Here is a 20,222-nt window from a genome sequence, read left to right as displayed (position 1 = left end):
AAGTTTGTAGCAAATGTACGGGATAGCTAAGAGACAGCTTTTTCAATAACATTAGAATGATTAAAAGCTTTGGCTGTTGTGATGGAAGCAGTGTGAACGTTTTTTCTTTAACTTCCAGGCCTTGTAACAGATTATCGGGTAAGTACAGCATCAATGTAATAATTCATATTATTAGTGGTATATACTGATATTTTCAGGACTTCTATTTTCCATTACTATCATATACCTCAAAAACCTTATGTTTCTTTCCAGAAAGGATGCAGCTTGCTAATTTTTTAATATTCCTTAAGGTGAAACTTTAAACTCTTATTTTCTGAAAAAAATTGTTTAAAGGCTGACATTTTCTTTCATGTGCAATATCTCAAGGTTTAGACAGTAGAAAGAAGCATCCAAATGATTTTTTTTTTCCCCTTAAGGTAGTGAATAATACAATTTAAAATAAAGGTGTATGTGCTTTAATGTTTAACTAGTAGAAACACAGTTGTTTTGAAATGGAAAAGGGGCCTGTCATTGTAGATGCTAGCCCCACAACTATAAATAATGTACATGAGCTTCTGTTGTGGTTTAACCCCAGCTGGCAACTAAGCATCACGCAGCCTAGTGGGATGGGGAGAAGAATCAAAAAAAAAGAAGTAAAACTCATGGGTTGAGATAAGAATAGTTTAATAATTGAAAATAATTGAAAAATAATTATGATAATGATAATAAAACCAATAAAAACAATAAATCATAACAATAACAGTAACAATAACAATAACAATAACAATACTATTAATAATAGTTGTAATGAAAAGGAAGATAACAAAAAGAGAGAGAACTAAAACCCAGGAAAGACAAGTGATGCACAGTGCAATTGCTCGCCACCCTCTGACTGATGCCCAGCCAGTCTCTGAGCCAGAATCCATATCCTCAGGCAACTCCCCCCAATATATATACTGACCATGATGTCCTATGGCATGGAATATCCCTTTGGCTAGTTCAGGTCAGCTGTCCTGGCCATGCTCCCTCACAGCCTCTTGTGCACCTGCTCTCTGGCAGAGTGTGGGAAGCTGAAAAATCCTTAATTTAGGATAAGCACAATTTAGCAACAATTAAAACATCAGTTTGTTTTCAACATTATTGTCATATTAAATCCAAAATACAGCACTGCACCAGCTACTGGGAAGAAAATTAACTCTGCCCTAGCCAAAGCCAGGACAGCTTCTAAGATACTTACTTTTCTAAAACCTTCGAGGAGAACTCATGCACAAAGAAAATTTTATTTGCCTTTTGACCCTTCCATTCTGACACCAACCTCGTTTTCCAATTTTAATTTGAAAATTTTGAGTATTGAACAGTCACACCAGGGCATTAAACAGGAATAGACATTTCTACTATTATTTGACCCACTTCTAGCAACTGCCTGTAGGATATGGCAATGTGGCATGCTTCAAAATCATTTCAGAATGTGCAGTTTCTTCAGTATCACTGCAACAGGGACTTCTAACATGGGTGCCCTCCTTTCTCCCTGGCTTTCAGCACTGGCAAATCCCCCTGGGCAGGAGGTTCCGCTCCCTGAAGCTCTGGTTCGTACTGAGGATGTATGGGGTCACGGGACTGCAGGATCACATCCGCAAGGTGACTGGAATTCACATTCTTGGGTAACCTGTGGTGGGATGGCAAGGGAAAATGAGCTGGCTACCTGTCTACTTTCCGTGACTTCTGTACCCATCAGAAAGCACAGGCAACAGCTTTTAGAGAACTCAGTCCAAGAGGGGTGGTGCTCATTTGCCCCATGTGCTGTCACAATTTTGTATCATGGCAAGATCAAAACTGTCATCCATTTTGTGTTAATCTTTAGGGAAGAGAAATCTAGAAATTTGGAATTTCTGCAGTGTGGGACCATAGTTCCTTTTAAAATTAAGCAAGAGCATACCCATAGTTTTACTGCAGAAAAACATGTTTATTCATTACTTTTTGATTTTATTAATGTGCATGCATTGAGAGCATGTTTAGATTATGATTAAGGGATACAGTGACTTACTGTGCATGTATACCTCTGCTCCTTCTTTGTTTCCTGTTTAAAATACTTCTTTTTTTGTTGTTTTTTTTTTTAAATGTGTACAATTTACAGTTTGGTAACATTGTTATGAATAAGTACAAAGTTTATTCTTGATATAAAAAGAAGGGGTTTCTTTATCACTAAAACCCACATCTGGCGCCAGTCTAAATTATAGATATACTTCCTCTGTAGCAGTAAAGTCAAATTCAAGCATACCTTTTGTCTTTATGAAGTCTAGAGAAACTTCTAGTGAGGGGAAATCCATGACTTGGCTCTAAATATTTACAAAAATATGCATTAGCTAAGGATCTGATCTAGTATAGCAAACTCCTTGCAGACACACATTCCTTTTTACTGTGGTACTAAACAGATTAATTCCTAAGAAAGGCTTTTTTCCACTGTTATAAAATCACTGCATGAGGAAGTCCTTTTTGATCTGGAAAGGCTCTGGGATGGAGGATACCCTCTTTGTTTCTCATTTTTATCACACTATAATTTTCAACTGACTCTACGAGGCTTTCAGAAATAAATTCAGACAACGGTGGCAATCCTGATGCTCTGTCATCCTTGTGGCAATCTGATTACATATCCTTCTGATGAAAAATCAGTACAAGATTTGTTACCACTTTTACTAGGATACCATTACAGTTTCTGGTGGGATTCTCTCTCACATTAGATTTCTGAAGACTGCAATTATTTCAATATGATGCCAAGTTTTTAAGTAGGGCTGGGAAAACAGAGACTTGGAAGCCTCATACCAATTACACAGGTCTTTATCAGGCTGGTTTCCACAGGTCAGTATTTATATTCAACAAGATCCCTCCTTCCCTGTCTCCCAGAAATTTCCCTGAATGATCAGCCAAAAAGTGCTTGTCTTCCTCTAATCATAGCTGAGGACCAGGTTTTTATATTTTCTGTCACAATAAAGTTCAAGTAAGCTAAGCAAATAAATATTTTCTTAAAAATACTGGCTGCAAATGAAAGCCCTAATATGTTTCCTTATTTGTAAAGGTATTTCAGATAGCTAGATTCCCAAAGGCTCATTGGATTGAGTATGTATTTTAATATTTCACTAAGGACTAAATTGCTCCCCAGAGAAAAATAAGTTATGACCTTATGTTTGCAACAGGGCAAGAGGGGTAATTAAGTGCAGAATTCGGCTCACTGTATACATCTGTCAAACTGGAACCATTAAGTTAGTTTCTCCTTGCCACCTGCCTCCCCCAGATGAATGCTGGTTAAATTCAGTGGGTTCCAAAGCAGCTTTAAAAAAAAAGTCACTTCTATCTCTAGCAATTCTCTTTTCAACTTAAATTTCAAGAAATAATTGCATTTGATTTGCTCCCTGCTCTAGCAGAATTTAAGATACCTCTTGTGAGTTTGCAGACATGTTGGTAAAGTTGCATCCATAGCTCCAAAATAACAATTATAAATGTGTTTCATATCTTGCACATTTTCCCCTCTTCTCAGGAATTATTGTGGGTTCCAAATATCTTGTGATGACTTTTCTTTAGGTAGCATAGTAATGAAGTATGTAAACCAGCCTGACACTGGTTTGTATTTTCAAACCTACAGACGAGTTTCCAAATGAAAATTAATGTGAAATTTAACTTCACTTTAAAATTTCTTGTCCCAGTGCTTGGCCTCGAAAAGTTGCTTTCTTTTAAACATATAGCATCTTAACAATAACAGCTTTTATCTTCCTATTACTGGCAAAGGCTGTCCTTGAAGAGAATAGTTGATATTGTATCTTGTGTACTTGGGACTTTTAGCTGGGTTTCAAGGGAACAGCTGTAGTTGCCAGAATTATTTCTGAACCTGCATTTATTGCAGTGGGTGATACAGTGGACACAGGTAGAAAAGACCTAGGAACACTGGCAGAAGCAGGTATTTCAGCCTTCGAGTGGAGAGCAGACTGGATGGAGCTGGGGAAGCAGGAAGACGTGCTCTCTTTCTGTTGTGTACTTATTAAGGAGTTGCCTCAGGAAAAGGGCCACAGAGTCAGGCAGAAGAGCAGAGGTTTGAAACAGCTCCTTGGGCTGGAGCTTGGGGAAGGAGATGCCTACATTTGGGATGTAGCATGCACTCGTACACCACATAGTTTTTATAACGTCAGCATATCTGTGTGTAGGGCATATCATTCTTGCTCACGCTATACAATAGGCATGCCTGTTCAGGTTCAGGGCTGGGCTTTATTGAGAGGTTTGGGACCTAGGGTTTCGATTCATTTCTGAGTTTATAAAAACCCCAATATAGATGCTTGTGATCACCTAGGGAAAAAAAAAAAAGACACTTCAGCTCCTGATCACAGAAGACTGTAGGAAGATTTATCCAGTGTTTATAGACTTCTAGTTAAGCTTGTTTTACACAGCCAGGTATTACTTACAAAGTGATTTGAGATTTTCAGTAGTAATGAGCTTCTGACATGACACAGAGAGGAAAAACACTTCATATCCTGAAGAAGCCACCCTATTTGCTGTGTGATCACCAAGCTTCTATATGGAAGACCAAAGATAGCTATCAACTATCCCTTCACAAACCTTTTTTTTTTTTTTTTTTTTTTTTTTTTATCTTCTCCTTTATTAGTATGTTTTAAGAAAAATATGTTTGTTATGTCTGCAACCTTAAGGTCTGCATCAAAATGCTTGTACTGAGGAAGACATTTAGGAACTAAAATATTCTTGGTAGATGAGAATGTGTGACTTGCAGTAACTTTTTTGTTTTCTAAACCTTCCAGTTATGTACTCTTTTCCCATGCAACATGTAATATTAACCTATTGCTAAGTATAGGTTTTAAAGCAAGTGGTAAAGGGGAGGGACAGCCATCTCAGGCAGATGTGGGGAGAGAAAAATAAAAATTTTGGAGGTTAAGTACCAAAGCCTCAGTCAAAGGAGATGTACAAAGAAGGCAAACCCAACAACAGTAACAGTCTTCTGGACTGGTTCCAAACACTCAGAGTCAGTATAAATGTGAAACCCAAATGGCCTATTTGTAAATGGCCCATTTGCAAACTGTTTGACTATCTATTACTCCTTTATTGGTTTAAGTCCTCTCAAAGAGCTCAGAAGTCATTCCAGAAATTTAGCAGTTGATGTTTTTGTATGTGATCCCGATGAACATTCTGACTCAGATGAATCCTCCATAGGACCATAAGAAATCAGTGTACCGGGTCTTTCTTTCTTTGCCGAGGATAACTAATTCCATTAAAAATCAACAGCAGAGACTTAAGCTGTAGCTGTACCGAACAGCAAAGCCAGAGATAGCATTTCAGCTGGGGAGTGACACAGTCCGAGTGGCTGTTGAGAAGACACTTTTGACAGCATTTTCCTTCAGAGTGTAGTGGGATGTGAGCTAAGGCAGGCAAAGAGGTGAAATCTATAGGAGAAAAAGTATGAAGTGACCAAGGCTAGGCAGGTATGCTTACTTGCATATACACATTAATGTGGGCTGATGCTTCAGAGAAGCTCCCTTCAATCAAAAACTATTTTAGTTCTTGAAGGCTTTGCCCCAAAATCAAAATTGAGTTTAAACACCTCAGTGCAGAAGCATTTATATTTACACATATACATACACAAATACAGCTTGTTTTAAATAGGGACCACATCTTAATGCCTCACAAGTTTTCTGCTCCCATTAGTGATGATGTAAGACATTTCCCTTAATCTTGAATTGTTACTGTAAATTCGATCTCAACCCTCTGAGACTTAGTTTGAAGTTTTAGAAGGCAGGCATTTTTATTGCAGCGCTGGATGCATGTGGGATTGTTCCAGCTAACGTGCATACAGAAAGACAAGGGCACACTTAGCACACTTATTGTATACAATGAAAGAAATGAATATTCATGCTATTTCTGGGAAGTACACACCTATTTTCAGAGAATCTAGTGCATATGTTAATACATCGTGCAAATGTACTGAAATTTGGGGAAGAGTCCCTGAGGGGCTTCCACAGGTGTCTGCTGGTTTATCTGCCCTCCCCTGGATGTACCATCACGGTTGCAGAAATTAGGTCCTTGGGCCCATTCTTGTCTGAGGCCCCTTACAGCAATTAGCACCAACTGCTTGCAGGCATCAGCTAGCACTCATCAGAATAACTAAATGAATTGGATCCCTTTCTTGTTTCCCTTCTCACTTCAGGACAGCAATAGCTATTTACCTGAGATAGATAGTGATACACAAAAATTCCTTACAAGGTTCTTCAGTTTGCTAAATTTCACTGTGAAGAGAAGGGCTGGTACTCTGTTCCTATATACCAAAACTTTCCAGGCCACTAATGCAGTGATTCCCCTTTGGGAACCCACATGATAAAGGGATTTTCCAAATGATATTGCTAGAAACAGTATGTGAGTTGGTTTGTGTATGTCCACTTTTTTGTTATAGAACAGCATTAAATAAAATAATTTTTAAAGGTTAAATAATATTTGAATGCCAGCTCGAAGTTATTCTTAAGTTAATGGTACTAGGGACATGAGGACACAGCATGACACAAAAGCAAAAGCATTTTGAGGGTTAAAATATGCATATATCAGGCTTGATATGTACATATTCAGCAGAAAACTGAGAACCAACTCCTTGTCAGTGTTCACCTCTCCTTTCCTATCCTTAGTTTCAGTGCCCAGAGTTCTCCAGACAGGACTTTATTTTTACAGTTTACCTTCCTGTCTTGAAAAGTTGAAGCACTAAAACCACGTGTCCTCCTGTGAGCTACTGCTATGCTCACATCCAGAGTATGGGTACAGCTCTTGGACTCACAGACGCAGGCGTGATACCTAAAAGCCCTTCGGTTTTAAAAAGTTTCAACTTCTAGGCTTAATGCTTAACTTTATTGGGTTTAATTATGTTTGGTTGCAACAACCTTTGTAAAAGCAACTCAGGATAATAGCTTATAGTTCAAAGGTGCAGGGCCTTCGGTAAATGTGTTAAGCAGAGCTATTACAGGTGAAAAGGTCAGTTAAACTCCACTTTCCTTTCCAGTTCTGTATAATCAAAAACACTTGGTGCCCCCCAGTGGCTTCATAAATGATTGCTACTTGTTAAGACTCGCGATGGATAAAAGTACTTTCATCCAGACATGAATACAAAATATTTCCAGAATTTTGATCTGTGTTTTACAGAATATATTTTTCTTGCTTTGATTTCTTTCAAATTCCTGAAAATTCCTTTAGTGCAAAAAGTGGACATAAATACCTGCTATAAAATGCACAGCATGCATCCAGAGTTTTCTTTACAAACTACTTGCAGTAAGCCAAATCTTAAATTTTTATTTTATTCGGTTCTTACGCAGGTAAATTTTGATTAAATTTAGTTATTGATTACACTCAGCTGAACAGTTGTGCAATTCTTTTCTCATTGAACATGATTTTTTTAAATGGCTTTGATTTCCAAGATGCAGTATATGCAGTGTGAAATTTTGCAGAGCTGTGTAAAAGACATCCGTTTGGTTAAGGCTATAGAAGATGAGGATAAGAGGAAACAGTAAAAGATCATTACAACACGTATGCATATTTCACATATGTTTTCCATGCTCTTATGCATACAAGTATCTGTATGTATACATAGACTTCTGGTCAATTTTCTTCTGTCAATTAGCTGTAAACTCATGCTGTTTATATTAGCAGAACATTCAAATGCACTGGAAAGGATTGGGCAGTTTATTGGTCTGGTTCTTAACTCAAAGAGCTTTCAGTCTAATTTTAGATGATAAATGGATGTAACAAAGATCAAAGAGGAAGTGGTAACAACAGTTAAGATTGGATGGTTTGCATAGGGTGCCAGTATGCCCAATATGAAACTTTTGAAGCAATGTTTTGATTCAATATAAACAATGTTTTTCTATTTTCAGAAAGAAACAAACATCAGAAAGCTATGATTAAGATTGCAAAATGTGTTGTTGTTTTGTTTTATTTTGTTTTTTTCTGTTCTGTAATTTCTGTTTTGTCTTCTTCTTGCCCTTTTGGAAAAAGCTGCTGTGAGATGAAACATTCCACACTGAACCCTGGCCCAAAGTGAAATGTTTCATTTCTGTCCTGAACTTTCAAAAAAGCAAAGTGCAAAAGCAGGAAAAGACATGAGCTTAGTTGTTTATTTTTGTAAACTTATTTGTGATCGTAAATATATAAAAGCTAAGAAACTTTTAAACATCATTTTAGATGTTGCTGATAATTTTTGGTGTAGACTGGCTATTGCATGAAGACAAACTAATTCTAATAGATGATTTTTTTTTTTTTTTTTTTTTTTTTTTTAGGATAGTGAGCACTAAACTGATGATAGCCAGTGAGAGAGGGACTGGATAAGGTACTGCAGGTACCTGATGAGTATATGGGTTGTTTTTTTCCCATACCCTTTTCTGTTTGGAAGAAAGCAAAACATGGTATGAGAATGCATCACTGACTGATGTTAAGACTTCCCAGCTGGTTGTTAGTATGCTTGTTGGTTTATCTATTTGTTTGATTCTGGAGGAGCACTGGCTTCAAAATGCTCCTGTGCTCCAAAATAATTTCTCTGGCTTGGTGTCCAATGTCATTTTTTTCCCCAGTAACTTATAAACATGTTGGCTCAGATTTGCTATCCATTTTCTTGATTCTGCTGCCATCACCTTTCTTTTCAACTGAATCTCAGCACCCAGGTCAGGCGAGTCAGCAATTTCTCTCCTTCTTCACAGTTGCCATCATGTTAAGTGAACTATTCTAAAAAGTGTATCTTTCCAGCTTATTTTGCACTGGAATTGTGATAATTTTCTGTATTTATAGCTGTGCATCTCCCCCTTTCTGTATAATTTCTTCTGGACTCTTTAGCCATTCCCAGCCAAAACTGACAGTGGTAGAAAACCTAAAGAAGAATTATTACAATTACTTACTATTAATATGGTATCGTATAAAAGTGTGACGAAATGTTTCATTAAGAAATGGGCTAGTATTGCCTAAGATAGACTGAGCTACTAATATAGTAATGGCTCAGTATGGTCTCTGGAAGTCATAAATGGGATATAAGTTAACATAAACAGATGGTGATATGTGAATATTATCACATATCAGAGGAGAGAACAGAGAGAAGCAATTAGGGATGGAAGCAATTTAGCACATTTTTTCTCTTGATGAATCAAATTTATACAACGTAGATACTGTCTTTCTCTTCTCAGCATGTCAGGCTGTCACATCAGTTTGAACATTTAGTCCTTCAGGATGAAAGATTTGAGATCTGTGCTGAGGTTGTCTTGGGACTAGTCTGTTTTCGACTGAAGGTAAGGCAGCTAAGACCGCCTATTTCTTCTGTTGTGTTTTATAGCAATACAATAACCTGCAATTGAATATAGTTTTTGTAGTTAATATACTTAATTATTTTTAAAGAAAAGTAAAAGGATTTTATGGAGATCAAAGCAGATTAAAGGAAAAATCTTAAGACAATTTTGTTAAAAATAAATCAAATGCTTAAGAGAAATTCAAGCATATTAGGGTATGGAAATATAGAGTCAAGGCAAAAAAATGGTCTACCTAACCATACAAAAGGACTGTCATATTCTATGCTTGATGGACTTTGATGAAGATGGTTGTTTTAATATATTTTCCCAGACATTTTTGTATGATGTGTGAGTGTATGTGACTGTATGACATATTTCTTGTCAACTTAATTTTATGTGTGTGTGTATTTAATAACCAATTTTATATATATATATGACTAATATTAGTTGAAGATTAGAGTAGTAAACACTTTTTTGTTATTTTCTTTAAAGAATACATTTTAATTTATAAAATCCTACAGTCAGACCAGACAAATAGGAGCAAGATACGAGTAAGAACAGGTTGCATGGGAGGCCAGCTTCCCAGCTGCCCTTGGCCCTGGTCTGCTTTTTTTTTCTGAACATGATCCTTTCACCCTTGTTGGCCTTCTGTTCCCCAAGATTTCTGTAAGTGCCAAGTTTATTGACGTAGAGACCTTACCCAACAGAAACTCAAAGACTCACTCTGCTCTCACAGCATAAAAACTGCAGTAGTTGGGAGGCTCACTTGTTTAATCAGACATTAAAAGGGGGCCAGTGTCTTATTTTAGGTAAAGAACTCATTTAATAGAAGAGCTTGCAACCAAAGCCTCTGTAAAAGAGTGGATTGTGACACTGAGTCTGAACACCAAGCAATAATAAATAACAGCACTGGTGTTTCTAGTTCACATGATACCTAAATGAGCTTTTAGCTTTTCTGGAGGCTCACAAGCACATACTGGCTCCTTCTAGGTAGTGTGGTATTTCTACTTTTCACAAATTCTTTTCTCAGTCCTTCAGTTGCCCCAGTTACCTGAGTTTGATGCAATTGGCTAAAGGAGCTAGCAAATCTTTAACAATAAGGTATTGGTGAATTCATCTGGAATAGAAAAATGGGTTTGTTTGAACTTATGTTGCTTAAAATAAAATAAAATTAAATTAAAAAAAAAAAAAAGGTCTACTGCTATGGGATCAGACAGATTACAGAACATGGAGTTTTTCCATTAAGTGGAAACATTAATATAATTTTTTTCCTAACAAGCACTTTTAAAAGATTTTGAAGAATAGGTTCTGTGGCTTTTATTGTTCAGTAGCAAGATGTTGGTTGTAGTCTGTTCTGTCACACGGAACAAGCAAACACTAGTTTTGCAGATCCAGAGACAGCTGTTAGTCAGTGCTCTACTTTTACTTTAAAGGAACAGTCCCGGTGAAATAGAGCATAGCAATACAAGAATTGTCACTTTTGATCAGAGCAGTAGTTCATCTACCTCTATTCTCCTGTCCCTGATGATCCAGAGAAAGAAATCAGGTCTACAGGGAAAGGCAGTTTTACAAGAGAAGGTAAATATTGGACATGTAGCTAAGAAACTTTTGGACAAGTTGTAGAATAAAGGTGTGATTCTTCTGAAAACCAATGTTGAAACAGGAGTCTTTTCATCACTTGCCTTTCCAGTCCAAAAAAGAAAACAAAACTAACAAGTTTTTAAATGAAGAGTGGTTTATAGTTATATTTACAGCTTTATTTGCATTTTAAATCACTCTTTCAAAAATCTTCGATTTCTGCAATTTGTATTAAAATGCATCTTAGAAGTAGGATACTTGTAACTTTTATGTAATTACAGTAGGACTGAGGGACAGGGGACTTGAACTGTAATGTTGTACAGCTGTAAAAGTATGAAATATTTTTCCTTTGTTCTTCAGAAATCCTGTTTTATTTTTTTGCTTAGCTGTAACTTAATTTTTTGCCTTTCACACTGTTAAGCGTGTGCCTTTCATATTATATTTGATATATATATCAAATGTGTCATGTCAGAGGGTTAATTTTTGGCCTTCTTGTCATATCTGCAGATGAATACAAGTCAAGCTACTCATTTCTCCAAGGGGGTGAGAATACTGTCTTATTGAAGCTGACAGACTCAATCAGAGCTGGCTTCTCAAAGCTCTGAGAGAGGATTAGTCACTACTGACTTCAATTTGATGTGACACCCCAGTGTCACAGCAGCCCCTGGGTGCAGCTGTGAGAGTAGAACAGAAGAAGGATATATAAATCTTTCTCCTTCCTCCCCTCACCCCTGCCAAGGGCATTAACATCATATAACCGCTTGTATTGCCTAAAAGTTAGTGCTGTTCATTTCATATTAACAATGGCAAGGATCATCATTTTAATGATGGATTACCTTTGATAAGAAAGCAGTATGTCATTGTTACAGTGACTGACCCATAATGGGTAGGGACTTGAAAGGCACCAAAGTTGGTCCTTTTCTTAGTTAGGAACGTTTGAGTTGCATAAATATCTCCTAGAAGACTAAGGCTAAGCCATGAATTTCAGGCTGTCATCCAAATTCCCTAACAACTTGTGCTAAGTCAGCACAAGGCTTTGACTTAGGTTCAGCTCTAACTAAGATGATCTAAAACCATGAGAATAATGCATTTATCCTCAGTGCCAGTGGGAAACTGTGTCTCCCTCATGCTTTGTTTTATATGCAAAAAGGCTAAGCAGGCAAGTCACAACTGTGCAGATTTGAGAGAACATGTTTTCTGATATGTTTTCAAGAAGACCTGTGCTGCTACAGTAAGAAAACCGCTGCTGAATAGACAGATTTGTCCATTTGTGACTGTTTTACCACAGTGAGTGTTCTCCATAAGGGAGCTCTGCAGTAAAAGCACAGATGCTCCTTACATCTCTTGCAATTCTGTGTTACCAGCAGTGTAATAGAAAGAGTAAGGGCTGTACAACAGCTAAGATGCTTCCCTAAAGGATAAAATTATATCCCTCAAGATCAACATAGTATATCCTAAGCTATTACAGCCAACTGTCCAGCAAGGCTGAAGCCATCTCTCTGTCTGTTGATAAGAGTTAGAGAGGCGGGTTCCTTTAATTTGTGCAACAAAGACTGCCAAAGATAGGCAGCTAGCACTTCAAAAAATCACAAGATTTTGGGATCCCTTCTTTCTATATTTTCATTTAAAGTGATTTACTACTCTTTTTGAAAATCTGGTTACATCTTTTGTTTTATTCTCAAGTTGTGACAGACATAAACTAGAAAAATCATTGATACAACATTAGCTGAACTTGCAAAAGAACCAGTCCTCCTCCGTGCAATCCTATTTGTTTTGAGATTTGATATTAAGAACATACAGCTGCTCTAAGGGAAATCCTCACAGTCACTGTTTGAGCACAAGGGGAATGAAGTATATTAGAGGAGATAAAATTCAATTCAATACCACATGTGAGTCCCTCTGACCTTCTGCAAGATATTTAACATTCATATCTGTTTCCCGGAATGCAGAAGTTTATTTACTTCTGGTGGGAGGGTCAGTTTACCACATTTCTAAAATCTGCCCCCCAAAAAACACTCTGTAGAATTCTTGTGGCAGAGACTTCCTATAGAACTTGAGGCAAATAGTTTTTTTAGGGTTTCTACTGGTAGTATGCAACTTACTTACACCAGGGATACATTACCTTAACTATTTCATAATTAAGGGTAAGATCTCCATCTTCATGTTCAAAAGACTCTTTCACACAAGCCATGCTTAAGACTGGAAGGTTTGTTTTACAAATGTTAGTATAGTTCATTGCAAAGCTTCCTCCCACATTTGTTTGATTAGATCTAAGAAAAGTGTAATGAAAAGGATGCAATAATGAATAGCTCACGACCTTAGGTCACAAAAAAGCAGTCAGCTATCACAAATGCCCCAGTGTGAACACTGCTTCTAAACCCCAGTTAATCCATAAATCTCTTTGTGGCTGAGAAATTATCTCTTGCGCCATCATCTTTTTGTAATCCTTTGATGGCAAAGCACTGAGAGATGAGAAAGTGGTTGTGTGTTACTGGTGGTACTTGGGCTTGACTGCTTGGTGGGATTTACATATTCCAAACTTGCTTCTGAAATTCATCACCATATCTATTGAATTACAATGATTTCAGGGCTCAAATGAACTAAATAAGGCACTTCTTAAAAGCATAAATGAGGCCAAGAAGATTCATCTGGTCCCGTGCCACCTGCGAGAGACGTTTGTGCTACGTTTTGCTATTTGTTCCCGCACAGTGGAATCCACCCACATCAAGTTTGCCTGGCAGCACATCTCACAGCTGGCAACTGCTCTTCTGAAAACATGGGAGCAAAACCACCACCAGCAGTTACAGCAGTGATGTAGCAGTGGGGAGGAGATAATTAACTGGCTTTCTCTGTGTTGCCAAGTTTTATTTTAGGCTCAGGTGGGAAAGTCAAATTATGAAGGAAAAAAATGCAAACCTGTTGTTATATAGCCCAGCTACAGTAGCAAAATTCTTGCCAGCAAGTTGTGTCGTAACCTTAGTCATTTCTTCTCTGTACTGTATTTTCATCTTGCCTTTTTCCAGGATGCACATAGCCATGGGGGCTCCAGCTGTCATTTCTTACCAGTTTGTAATCAAAATGGAAGCGTTAGTGCTCCCTCCATCGTCCCCATTAACCCCTAGCACACCTACTCCTTTCTTCGTAGATGATACCATGAAACCATGAGGTGTTACAACCAAGTAATTTAACATTACTGTGACTTCAGAAAGAATCCAAGTTGGAGGTTAGTTCAGTAACCTGGTTATAACACTGCTCAGGTCCTGTCTAAACAGGGTACACACAGATCTTGTTGTCATTTGGGGCACTGTCATGTCATGACATGCTTGCTGCAGTAATTCTGTGAATGAAGTTAGGACTTCAGGACTTATACAGCCAGAGCAGGGGTGAGTGAGCACTAAATGAACACTAACCATCCTTGTGGCAGGTTCTCTACTTTCTCTAAAAGAGTTTGCTTTTAAACCAGCCATTTTGTCAAATCTCAGCAAATGGGTTATGCTGGCCATTGGTTTTCACTTTGATCATTCATAATGAGCCCTCTTAAAAGCTCCTTCTTAAGAATTTTGTCAAAAGCCATGTGCTACCCGGTATTCTATATTTTTAACCAAGTTATTATAAGCAGTGATTACTTGAAAATAATCTGTAAACTGTGTTCTGTAAACAGAGTTGTGATTTCTTTTTATGGCTACCATTCTGCTTACTTTGTTGTGTAATAAATCTTTGACACAATATGCTAAGAAATGTGATGGCAAAAATGTTACTCTTTGTTTCTGAAATTAGCTAACAAACAAGATAACAAATTACAATAAAAATAAAAATTAATAGAACTAGCCCCCAAAATAAGATCTGGTTCCCACATCAGTAGTTTTCTTCCATTAACAGTGATGCAAGGAATACAAAAATACTGGAAAACAATTAACCTTCAGAGTAAGTCAAATAATGTGTACTTGACACAAACCATTGATATGTCATCCTCTTGAAGGCAGGTACGGTCAAGAGGTGAAATCAAAGTCAGAAACACTATCTTACTTTAATAGTACTTCTGCCATTTTGAAAACACAAATTCCAGAAAGTTACTTCTGTGTAAATAAGAACAAATTAAATAGCTACTCCAAGAAAAATAATCTGTAGGATTAATTTCTAAATTTGCATTTGTTTTAATCTTTTCTTTTTACTGCTCGAATTAACTTCTAAAGCATCTAGAACAACTTGCACAATTATTCAGCTTTCCTCCTCCATCCTTTGCAAGCATACTTCCTACATTTGGGAAGTGGCAGGTAGACCACGAATCATGCACTGGGACAGTTAATTTGGCACATAGTCTGCTCCCACCCACTGTCTTTCCAGAAGGGATTAAAGCTGACTATGGACTAGGCAGATTTTTCTAGTGATTCCTCATCACCTCACTGCTGAGGTGCAAAATGGGGAAGGATTAGTCTTAATGTGTGTGCAAGTGGTGCATAAGAGATGTGCACGAATCCTGACACTTAGGAAAAATTGGCCAAGCTCTGCATTTCCAGCAGGTCACACTATGTGACTAGGGGAGGCGATGGCGTACTGCCCTTCTGTAAGGCTGTGTCATCCACCCAGATGGAAAAGCTCATTACTATTTCTTTAAGGAATTGATTTCACAGATGAAGCAAGGGAAGACAATCTGACAAAACCAAGTAATATTCAAGCGGGTGACTGAGGCATTCCATAAGACACAACTCTCAGCTCCAGTATCAGAAATTTTGATAGCATCATTTTCTTCAGTAGAACCAATATTAAATTAAGCTTTTCTATAGTATCACAATGCAGTAGATTGGTAGACTGAAGAGAGCGGAAAATGCTGGCAGTTATTTCCTTTCCCTGTTACTATTTTTTTTAAAACATTATTCAGTTCTCATGACTTGGGAAACAATGTTCATCCATAGCACATATAGAATCATAGAATCATAGACTGGTTTGGGTTGGAAGGGACCTTAAAGATCATTTAGTTCCAACCCCCCTGCCATGTGCAGGGACACCTTCCACTGGATCAGGTTGCTCAAAGCCCCGTCCAACCTGGCCTTGAACACTGCCAGGGAGGGGGCATGGTCCACACTGATAAAATTTTACAGCTTTTACATTATGAAAACACTAGAATCTAGGAGCCAGAGAAGAATTACACCTTCTCTGTGAGACAGACCACTATTTTGCATGTGAAATACATAACCAGGTCTGTCCAGAAAAAAAAAAAAAAGATATCAGATTCTGATCAAAGCTATCATGGAGTAAAGCCGGGATAATTCCACTGAAATGAAACAGAGTTGCCTGGGGCTTATATGACTATAATTGAAATTAGAATCTAACTAATAAGAATTGGAAAAAAATACATAAGGTGAAGGAAACACTAGACTGAACATAAGAGGATTTTGGTGGAAATCCTCTCCATGGAAACCAGAGCAGAGGTGGATGATGCACGCCTGTGTGAGCCTCAAACTGCTGTACAACAGGGACACAGGCAGGATACTCATCCAAACCCAGGAGAGGTGAAATATTCCCAGCAGCTCAGAATTAGACATAGGTCCCTCTAGGCATTTGTGGAAAAATGTTGGCAAAACTGACATTCAGTTACATTTTTCAGCATATGGGTATCAGTTTTAGAAAAGGCTGTTGTTCAGATACCAAAACTCCTTTTGCCAAAGAATTTAGATAAAGGTTAATTTAAAATATTATAAATGCAGTAGAAGTTAATTTATTTTTGTTTTTAAAGAAGTGACATAAGTAAATCTTCTAATAAACAGCAGTGACAAGGAATTATATTTCCCCATGGCCAGCCAAATACAGAAATCTGAAGTTCACAATTCTAGTTCTTCTGAAATTCTGGGATGATTTGAATAAGTAATTGGTGAAGGCTGCCTTAGTATTCAGTATCTCATACCCTCATAGTACCCCACATGGTAATTTCTTCATCAACTGTTAATGTGAGGTCATCTGAAAACGAAATCTGGGCTATGTAATCAACTCAAGAACAAAAGCGTTGAACATTTTGAAAGAAGAACGTAACTGCTGTTTGTCTTATGTAGCTTTGCAACATGTGTGTCAGTGCGAAATACTGTATTTATGGACAATTAATATGTGAACCTGGATTTATTGTGCCTTGTGTGCAAAAGCTAATACAATCTGTGCCAGTTAATGCTGTTTGATGTTAAAAATAATTAAAACATCTCAGAATAGTACTTTAGTAGAATATCCACATCTCAAGGGAGACAGTGCAGCTACTAGAGAAGGAGGGAAAAAAGTAACTTTTCGTAACTGTACTTTTTTTTTTAAACTAGTGGAGTGCTAGTACGATACTTACATTCTTAATAATATTGACAGATTATATTTTATTACTAGTGGTAAAATAGTGAAAAGATGTATTTATGAAAGTATTGCTAATATATTTATATGCTGAACTGCATTATAATTATTAAATTTCTAACCTCCTCTTGCCTTTGCATATAAGATTCTGCTCATAGTGGTTGTTTTGTTGTTGTCTCCTGTAAGGATACCATATTTGATGAGTGGTATCACATTGCAGTTGCCTTACAACAGCAATCTAATCCTTGAGACATCCCTAAACTAGAATTGCTCAAAGACAGGAGCAAATGAGAAATAATACTGAGAACACTGAACACCAGGGTGGTGGGGACAGATTAAATAACCATTGATGGATAATACCTACATAGCATACATAGACTCTATATGACCTAAATGTAAAAATAACCGGATGTTTAGTGCTATTATAATGTATGAGCTGTTGAGTTTCTTCAAAGTCTGTATCCAAAGCCTACTAAACAGACATGTGGGTTGTAATTGGCAGCATTAATAAATGGAAACAAAACGGTGACTATTGTCTGTATTTGCTCTTAACCAAGCTTTTCCCATTTTATTTGTGCCAGATGTGCTGTAAGGGGTCCAGCTTCCCCACTCAGGTCATGTCAGTGCCCTGATTTTCACCATCAGTGACTTTTTCTCAATGTGTTCTTTGAACAAATTACTTTGCAAATTAGAGTTCCTGCAGGAAGTTTCCTCCTCAGCAACATGAATCTGAAAAATGCCTGGCCACAACCAGGGTCAATGCCAACCCTTCTGTAAAGTTCTACACAGTCCTGCAGCTGGATCTGCCACTGGAGCCAGCTGCCCAGCTTTGGCTTTGGTTTGCAGCTCATGCGCCATCATGTAGGACAAGGCAGTGGCCCATTTCGTTAGCTCTGCCTGGCCGTAGCCTGTGTTCCCGAGGGGAGCTTGCAGCTGCAGGCTCTTTTTCTCCCTGCCCTTGTGCAACCCAAGGGAAATCAGGCAAGCACGCCTTGGTGGAAATTTGATGTCAGCAGTGTTATAAACTATAAATGTTAGCCCAATTTGGTCTTAGATGATAGCTTGCACAGTAGCGCAGACAGTTTGATATGCTGTCTGCACTAATGGTATAACAAGCTTGATGTATAACAAAAACCTGACAGTAACTGTAAGAAATGTTTCTCACGGGAAATTAAATGTTCACCCACACAGAAGTGACTGTGCTAATACCAGAGGGATAACTGCAGCATAGTGCACTAATTTGCATGTAGGTTGGTGCGCTAATTTGCATCTAGGTTGATGTGCTAATTTGAACGTGGGTTGGCGTGATCCAGCTAAAGACTCCACAACCACAGGATACATCTGCCTGGGCCACCATCCTTTGCCGTGTAAGGCATCATGTTATTCATCTCATCCCTCTGCCAGAGTGCTGCTACTGCTGCTGACAGCTTTGGGAGAGCTCTTCTCCCAAACAGGCCTCTTCATCAGCTCTTGTTCCCAAGGATGTTAGCATCAGTTCCTGATGCTGCCACGATGTCTGTGGTAGCCTTGTGGCCTGTGCCAGGGGGAGAAGTGAAATAGGCAGTCATGGTGGTCAGGTGCTGCATGTGCAAAAGTTGTGGCTGCCCATCACGACCACCTGAATCACCCGGTGAGCCAGGGCTTGCGCTTGGGCACATCTCCTGTGGAAATTGTCTCCCGTGAAACTGCCTCCACACACAGGGTGGTCACTGTGGGGAGAGCCTGGGGCTTCACTGGCCCAGCCTCCTCCAGACTGAATGAAGGGCACCCAGAGGGCCTTCCAGTTGAACGGAGGGGAGAGATCGGCGTGCAACTGGGCTCTGCCAATGGGAGCAGGTGAAATGCTGGGGTTTCAACCCCAAGCCCCAAATTAAGGTTGACATGTGGGTGATTCCCACAGCCCTTCACAAAGGGGGGTGAGTTTGCCTTTAGGTTTCCCTCCAGGGTGCGGCCGGCCTGGCAGGGAGAGCCATGGGGTAAATGAGCCCCAGGTGTCTGCAGTAAGTAACCAAAGGTCAGGTGTCCCACTTGGGGATAAAAGCTGGGACCACTTGCAGGAAGGGGTAGTGTTTGTCTGTGAGGTGGATGCACTTTACAGAGTTCCCTGTTGGGGAAGGACCTCCTGCCTCCCTGGGACTGGGCTCCAGTCAGGTCTGGTTCTTGTAAATGTGGGCTGTGTAGAGATTCAGTATGTGGCTTCCTTGGTCTTATGGATTTGGCTGATTGACCTGGTTGTCTCCTGTCCCTTCTATGGGAAACTGCATTTCACCATTTATTCCACCCGTTGTTGGTTGTGCAGTGTTGCTGTTGGGGTCAGTGGGATTGATGTCGATTATATATAATCTGACTTGTTTGTCCCCCCAGTGCTCATCCATGTACTGACCCTTTTGTATCAAATACAGTTTGGTTATTGGTTCATCTTTCTGCTGGCTGTGTCCTTTATGCTAGGCCTGATCATTAGCAAACCAGAGGGCTGCCCTACCATTTTGGGCAGCTATCGAGGTTCGACACAGGAGCCACGGCACTTCTGCTCCTGGGGTCACGGAACGTGTGTGCCCCACGGGAACACTTTCCTTCCACTTTCCATTTTCTGCTGCAATTGCAAGTAGCCCGGATAGGCAATAAACGCCACAAAATCTTTTAAATTCTCTCGCCTCTTCCTTCTTGACTGCTGTTAACCTTCAGCAGAAGAACCCAGCCTTTAGCACAGCAGTTTCTCGGGCCGGGCTGCGAGCGCCCTGCCGGGACTGCAGAGCGGCCGCCATCGGGGGCGGGGCCGGCTCACATCCCAGGGCACGGATCCTGCCTCTATTGGAGGGCGTTCGGCTGAGGCGCAGCCAATAGGGAGCAGGAGGCCCCGCGTGCCGCCCTCCCTCCCAGCGCCCCGGTAGGCCCGGGGGGATGACGTTGGCGCGGCGAACCTTCCCCCCTCCCACTCGGCCCTCTCTCCCGATCTCTGATTGGCTGCGCCTCCCAGAGCTCCGTTATGCGATTGGTGAGCGGCAGCGGGGCGGGGCGTGGGGCTGAGGGAGCGCGGGGCCC

At 39.3% G+C, this 20,222-nt stretch overlaps 1 protein-coding gene across 3 annotated transcripts in view; it reads left to right on the top strand.

Annotated features, from left to right (window-relative positions):
• DDC (dopa decarboxylase) overlaps nt 1–20,222 on the top strand; it is a 65,390-nt gene that overhangs the window by 42,520 nt on the left and 2,648 nt on the right. The window contains exons 11-14 of one of the 3 annotated variants that reach the window (XM_026841556.1): nt 119–138; nt 1,519–1,617; nt 9,180–9,281; nt 13,445–17,709. In XM_026841556.1, coding sequence (XP_026697357.1) covers nt 119–138; nt 1,519–1,617; nt 9,180–9,281; nt 13,445–13,669 — 446 coding nt within the window. In that variant the 3' untranslated portion in view covers nt 13,670–17,709. Of the gene's footprint in view, nt 1–118; nt 139–1,518; nt 1,618–9,179; nt 9,282–10,087; nt 10,445–13,444; nt 17,710–20,222 lie in introns of those variants that run through there. The other 2 variants (XM_026841557.1, XM_026841558.1) reach the window with 2 other exon arrangements.

This window comes from Athene cunicularia (genome assembly GCF_003259725.1).
Source record: "Athene cunicularia isolate RWA chromosome 2 unlocalized genomic scaffold, athCun1 chr2_part1, whole genome shotgun sequence".
Classification (NCBI taxonomy): Eukaryota; Metazoa; Chordata; class Aves; order Strigiformes; family Strigidae; genus Athene; species Athene cunicularia.
The sequence above is the reverse complement of the archived record's forward strand: the minus strand, read 5'-3'. Positions and strand labels throughout refer to the sequence as shown.